The 7,460-nt window shown below is 43.6% G+C and overlaps 1 protein-coding gene across 1 annotated transcript; it reads right to left on the minus strand.

Moving 5' to 3' along the window:
• Window positions 1-1,446: 1,446 nt before the first annotated feature.
• On the minus strand, window positions 1,447-6,837 carry ZXDB (zinc finger X-linked duplicated B). The gene has a single exon (XM_060138392.1). The coding sequence runs from the start codon at window positions 6,835-6,837 to the stop codon at window positions 4,378-4,380; it is 2,460 nt and encodes an 819-aa protein (XP_059994375.1). The 3' UTR covers window positions 1,447-4,377.
• Window positions 6,838-7,460: the final 623 nt, after the last annotated feature.

The following is a 7,460-nucleotide window of genomic DNA, read 5'->3' on the forward strand; positions in this document are numbered from 1 at the left end:
TACTTTATCAAATCTAAGATACCTGTCAAAATTATAGTTTAGAATAATTTTGTTCTAATGTTCATACATTAAATGAAATATTATAATGAAATAAATATTTGATGATATTCTGTTAATTGATTTACCCTTATCAAAATTATGTCCACTCACAGAAAATAACTTTTACTCTAGTAAAATCTATAAAGTACCTCTTAGAATTCTGCAATACATTGGTTTTAATAGTTTCCCATCTAGATGATGTCTTTGAACATAAGGACAATACCTGTCACATAAGTGGTACATAAGAGGTAAAACACTGGTTAATGGATTAATGAAGTATACCTAGGTGTAATACCTGAGACTGCTTCACAGATTACATGCTCAGTACATAACGGCTGATTGGTACCTTGGTAAATAAGTATAAAGGATGGTATTAAGGGACTCAGAGATTGTTGGTGCTATTAGATCACTGTATGCTTCCTTTTAAAATACTGTTAGGATGTTTTCTTTAGAAAAATTGACAATTAAGGGTTTTATATATTTTTAAATGTCAGCAATTAATAAGAATGAAAAATTATTTTAGTTGACAATGTAGGATTTCTATCAAATTTACCATTAAATACAGCATAATTCCTGGAGAGTTATTCATGCTCCTTCTTTAATTTTTCACTTTTTTTTCTTCCACTCCTTCTAGGGTTATCTCTTTTAGTGGACAGGGGAATTATAAAATGGAAAGACTATAATAGGGGTTCTCATGACTAGGTTTTTATGCCACCACTTGCCTCACAATTTTCTCTAGTGACAGAAGTGACTCTGGCTAAGGAGTCAAAAGCCAATTTCACACAGATCTCCAGAGATATTGGACTTTGACGATTCTATTCCTGCCTGCTCCTGCCTGCCTTCTCATATGTCTCCTGGATAAGAACATAAAGAGAAAAATAAACTTAATAATCTACCCATAATTAACTCCTGCTACTCAGTATTGATTTATATTAATTATACTACTTGGTAAAAATGCCAAGGCCAATATATTTTGAACTTATGATCAACATGGTCAACAGAGTATCCGGAAAGAAACTTCTTTTTAAGCCTTCGTGTTATTATGCTTCCAATTGGCAAGATTTTTAAATAAACCAACGACTGAGGAGAAGCAGAAAGGAAATAGGATTAAATTAAAACATGTACAATTATTCAAAAGGAGTGATGGCAATTTTAAACCACCATCAACAGAAGTTTAACTTCGTACCTTGAAAGTATAAAAAGTTTCACCATTTTTCTGGAAAATGGAGTTGAAAGAGGAATAATTTGAACAAATTTGTTCAATGAAATCCTGTGAATCCATGAGATAAGTAACATTTGTCCTTTGAAAATTCAAGCAATGAGTAGAAAAAAATATAGTTAATGATTTTTTATTGGACGGAAGCTGGTTTAAAGAATTCAAGAAAGAAGTCACAGTATAAATTCTCTTCATGTTTAAGTAATTTATTTGATGTTCGCTACTTGTGTGTTTATTTCAATCCTCGACGCACGTTAACTGCCAGACATGAAAAACAGTGCTCAATCTAAGAGGCCTTAATGAGTGACAATATTTTTGAAATGTGCTTTATGAATACAAATATTTCCAAAGCAAAGACAGAAAACAATTGAATGTGTAGACACAATGAAATTCTGAGCATTTCTCTGATTTACAAAAGTATGCCTAGTTTTTGTTTATCACTAAATGAATAAAACCACTTTAAAAATATATGTGTGTGTATGTGTGTGTATACCCCCATACACACAGTACATAAACATTTCAAAGTGACAAGTTTTTAGTGCACTGCCAAAGAGCTACAATAACTGTCATCCATAGGCATTCACATGCAAACACTACTGGGCTAGTACACTACAGCAAACACGAGTTTTAGCTGAACTCCTTGGCAAAAACTCTTAAAAAATGGAAATAATAAAACAGAAATCTACTTCTCATCTGAACAATATAGAAAATAATGTCTTTTGCCATCTGAGTCATATATACACACAGTATTATCTAAGCTCAGAAAATAACTTCTTACTATACACACAACTGCAGTGTACACTCAGCAAATGTTATCATTGGAAGAAAATGGGCTATGAGGAGATCTGAGGAATAGTAGCAGGAAGAGATCTATCCATTAAAAAATAAAAAGTAAGGCATGGTAAGGGCTGGAATGCACATACATGGGAGTGGACTGGGGAGAAAGTAAACAGAAAGTAACAGAAACCAATTAAAGTGGAAAACAGCAGCTAGTTATGACACAGGGATAAATCATGAAAGTTGGATGGGTGGGAAGTGAGAGGTGAAAATAATTTATCTTCTTTGTTTTAAGTTATTGATATATATAGAACTGTCAGTCACTAGCCAAAGTCCATTTAGAATGTGCATTTGCTAAAATGCCATGAGCCACAGAACAAACTTTGCCAAAACTACCACATAGGGTTGCTCTGAACAACAGTTGTGAAGATGTTCCACAAAATTCAAAATGCTACACTCATATAAGACAGACATTTCACACAATATTCAGCTTCAATCTTTCCTTCCAACTCTGGGAAAATGCAAACAATGAGCTCTCCAGACCACAGAGAGTAGGAAACCTTCTCTACTCCATTATCAGTTTCTTGCAACAGCAGACTCTGCAGTTACAGCAAAGTCTAACTCTGGAATCAGAGCAAAGATGGTGACAAATTGGTCTAATGAACAGGGATGCAGATATACCTGTGAGCAATATTTCCACTCCTGGCATTAGCCACAGAAATTCCTGGGGGGAAATAATTCAGTGGAGGGAATAAAGAGATTCCCTATCTTGCTACACCCTAACTCTCACAAACCTTGTCTGGACATGAACAGGATTAAATTATCCCAATTTCCTCTTTACAGTAGGAAGGATTGAGATGGTAAAAGGATTACATAAATTCATCAAAATATGTCAAAGCACATAGTATTTTTCTTTACATATTAAAAACAGGAAAAGATTAAAAGTCTCAGGTGTGTTAGCTATGTGTGTGCATTGCTATGATCCTTTGACAGCTAAGAAACTGAGGCTTAGTGAAATTAATTTATTCAAGGCCACTTATCCAACATGAATTTGACCATGGGTCTGTTTCATGTCAAAGTCCTGGCTGACAATTTCTACAACAGCAAAGCCTCCCATCATTAAAAGAGGTGTGGAAGATAAATGGGGAGCAGAGTCAAAACATTTTTTGCTACTTTTTTCTTTTCTTGTTAGTTCTACCTTTAAGAAACTATTTTGGCATTGAATAATATTTCTAACAAACTTTTATACATGCCTTCAACAGCATTTCTTCCTCCATTAATAGTAACTCTACAAGAACAATTCATGATATCAGAAGCACAGGTAATCATGAATTAATGCACCAATCACCAGCAGCTGCAAATATCACAAGAGAGAAAACCAGACATTATGTGCCACCTGCTAAAAGAACACAACACGACATATGAAACATTCCTATCCCCAAAATCATATTTCCATTCTGATCAAGTCTCTAGATCCAACTACCAAATTAAGGAAACAGAGGGTAGGGGAACTTAACACCACAGGGATGTAATTATCAAAACTTAAGACTGTGGCAAATGCTACATGTGAAACAACTTCCTTTCTTCAATGAATAAAATTGCAAGAAAAAGGACAACAGGGTAACATACAGATTAAAAAGACAGTTAAGAGGCTTACTGGGATTCTAATTGTTAAAAATATTAAAACAAATAGCATTTATGAGACAATTATAAGTTGGAACCCTGACAGTATCAAAGAACTACTGTTAACTTTAAGTATGATAATGGAACTGAAGATTTTTCCAAAAGAGCCCATGCTTTATAGAAACATATACTGCATATTTATGGTTGAAATGATGTGATATCTGGTATTTATTTCAAAATAATACTGGGAGAGGGTGAGAATGGAGATTATATAAACAAAAATGTACATGAATTGACAATAGCTGAAGTTGGGTGTCATATACATGAATGTTCATTCTACTATTATGTGTAGTTTATGCATGTTTGAAGAAAAGCACATGCAACATCACTGAAAAATGTCCTAATTTTTTTCAAGGAAAGAAGCATATTATCAAGGAATCATACAGTTGAAAAGACCTTAGAAACAATCTATTCAAACCACTTCATTTTATAAATAAGGAAATTAAGGCTCAGATAGGATAAGTGACTTGCTCAGGGTCACACAACCTGTCAGTTCCAGACTCAAGATCAGAATTTAAATCTCCAAACTTGTAGCCCAGGGCTCTGTTCTTTTTCAAACCTATAAGAAATGACTGCATTTAAACATTTAGTCCAGAATACTCTTAAAATTGAGTGTCATCAATAAAAGTAAGCCATGTGGCAAGGAATGGATAGAGTTTAGTTCATACCAAAAATGAGCTGCCAGTCACTGTGATAAGATCTGTTTCTTTCTGAGACCCATGGTTTCCTGCAGGATTGGAGAATGCAAACTGGGTTTCTTCCTCCTGTCCAAAGAAGTCAGAGTCAGGATGTACGTTCCATTCCGTTTTGGTTGGCGGCAGTAGTTCCGAGACATTGTTTTCACAAAGGGTGCTCGAAGGAGTCAGAGCATCTGTGTCTACTGTTAGCTTACTGCTGGGGGTCAAAGCTTGGGGCTCTTGACTCGAGGTTTTCACAGCCAAAGAGCTCAGAGATCCCAACGGCCCCGCACTTACACTTGAGACATCATCTGTATCTAAGGGACTCTGCTGAAAACCAGCGGCTGTCGTTCCAAAGAAGAGTGAGGTATCCAGACTTTGAGGAAGGTCACTGGTGGCCATCAAGGTCTGAGGGTCCACCGCCTGCCCTAAGGAATTATTATTATTATTAACAGGGAGTTTCCCTGCCAGAGTTGAGTTCACAGAAGCCACATCAATAGTCAAGATCCCAGAGTTCACCAATGCGGTGTCCAATACTGCAGCAGAACTATTACTGGGCACATCAGAGAAGAGAGACACAAGCTCTGCATCACTGAGGTCATTCTGCCCCTGGCTGGTAAGTTCACTGCTGGGCGTAAGAGAATTTGCAGCTCCTAGCTGAGCTAAGAGATCCTGGCGCAGGTTGTGCCTTTTGGCCATGTGGGTCTTCATGCTGTGCTTGGATGTGAAGAGTTTATTACAAGTGGAGACTGGGCATCGGCTTTTCCAAGTGTCCACATCCTGCAAGTGTTTTTTGGAGTGAATGTAGAGACTACTGCGAGCAGAGAACCTGGCACAGCAGCCTTCCACGGGGCACACAAAAGGCTTTGTGCCCAGGTGGGTTATGCTGTGGCCTTTCAGATGTTCGGCCCTCGTGAAAGATTTCCCACAGCCTTCTACAGGACACATGAACCTCCGGTCATCGTCGTGCTTCCTTTTGTGCCTAAGGAGTTTGGACATGCTGGTGAAGTTCCAGCCACAGCCCTCAAAGTCACAAAGGAAAGGTCTCTCACCAGTGTGGCTCCGAAGGTGAATTTTCAACCTACAAGCCTTGTCGTACTGTTTGCTGCAGCCAGGAAAGGAGCAGGAAAAGAGTTCCTGTTCCCTGAAGTGGGCGCGGTTATGGGAAAACAGGGCACTCACTGTGATAAACGTCTTCTTGCAGCCCGAAAATGCGCACTGGTAGGGTCTCTCAGGCTCGAAGTGGCTGCGCTGGTGGGCGCTGAGTTTGGCCTGCGTGGGGAAGGTCTCCTCACACACCTCGCATTTGAATGAGTTCTCCTGCTCATGGCCCTTCATGTGTGCTTTGAGGTTATACACCGTGGTGAAGCTCTTGCCACAGCCCTCTGCCGGGCAGCCAAACGGCCTCAGTTTGTCGTGTGACTGCAGGTGCCTCTTGAGCTTGTACGAGGTGGTGAAGGTCCAGCCGCAACCGCCCAGGGGGCACTTGAAGGGCCGCTGGCCCTGGCTGCTGCTGTGCGTCAGCAGGTGCACCTTCAGTTGGTGCTTCTTGGCAAAGGTTTGTCCGCACTGCGCCTCAGGACACAGGTACAGCACCACGCCCTGGCCCGGGCCTAGCGGCCCGCGGGGACTCTCAGCAGCAACCGGGCCCTCCGCCTCCTCCTCGGGCGCTGGGGCGGGCGCGGGTTCGGCCCGCTCGGCCAGCAGGAGGTCGGGCAGCAGCTCGGGACAGTCCCCAGGCTGCGCGGCGTGCGGGATCCCCGCTTGCGGGGCGATCAGACCCCCGGGCTGCGGGGCAGGGGCGACCCCAGGCGCCCAGGCTGGCGGCGGGGGCGTGGCCAGGGTGAGGAAGCCGTTCTCGAAGCGCAACAGCAGGTTTTGTTTGTGAATGGTGACGGTGCCCGCGAAGGCCGCGGCGGGGCCCAGGACTGGGGCGGGAATCGGGGCCAGGGCCGGGACTGGGGCGCGGATAGCGGACAGGGAGCTGGGGCCCAGCGCAGGGCGGCCCTCGGGGTTCGCGCCGCTTTCGTGCCCATGGAACCGTGGGCCCAGCCCGGCCTCCTCCCTCCATAGGGGCCCTGCGGCCTGGCTGGCGCCCGTGGAATCTACGTCTCCACCCACCGGGTCCAGCAGCACCAGGAAGAAGTCATCGCCATCGTCGCCGCCGCCGCCGCCGCCGCCGCCGCCGCCGCCAGCGTGATCGGGCCTCGGCACCAACGGGCTAGGGCCCGGGCCCGGGGAGGCCGCGCGGGCCACCTCACGCTGCCGCCCCGGCCCGCCATCTTGGGGGCCCCGGAGCAGCAGGAGGCGGCGCGCGGGGGCCTGGCCGGCCCGCGGGTCAGGACCTCCGTGGATCCGGCCGCCGCCCCCGGGGCTGCCAGCGCCGCCGCCCTGTCGCGACCCGCGAGCCGGGAGCAGCCTCGGGATTTCCATCTCCGCGTCCATGAGGCTCCGCTGGAACCAGAATCGCGGAGGAGGCGCGACCCCGCCCCCTGCCGCGGGCCCGAACACGTTCCTGAAAGGAAAAAAAAAAAAAAAAGTGCAATGCGCAGAAACTGGCCCTATCAGATATTAAAACGTGTTTAACGCCACCGTGATTTAAATATTCTGGTACTGGGTGTCTAGAACAGAATAGAAAGCCCAGGGGCAGAGCCTCGTATACATAAATAAGTTCCACAGTTAATATTAGTAGGAAATCAAGGAGGTCTTCCCAGATACAGGGGAAATGGTGCTGGAATGAATACCTTAGCTATCTATCTGCTAAATGCAACATAAATCGGTACCTCACTACCGATTTATGTACCAAAATAAACACACCCCCAGCCCCTCCCAGTGCTAAACATGGTGGTTAGCACTTATCCTGTATTAAACATTGTTTACTGGATGGATGGCTGGATTAATGGATGACAGAAAATTCCTGAGAGAATACGCTATGTGTCAAGATTAAACAACCATAGTGCCACCAATTCCTACTGAAAAGGTTGTCTTTTAAAAAAATTTCCTGGAAAGCTTCCATATCCAGAACTGTCTTGAGCAATGTCTTTAGGAAAATTTGTCGCATAGTTAAA

This window comes from Lagenorhynchus albirostris, chromosome X, assembly GCF_949774975.1.
Source record: "Lagenorhynchus albirostris chromosome X, mLagAlb1.1, whole genome shotgun sequence".
NCBI classification, from domain to species: Eukaryota; Metazoa; Chordata; class Mammalia; order Artiodactyla; family Delphinidae; genus Lagenorhynchus; species Lagenorhynchus albirostris.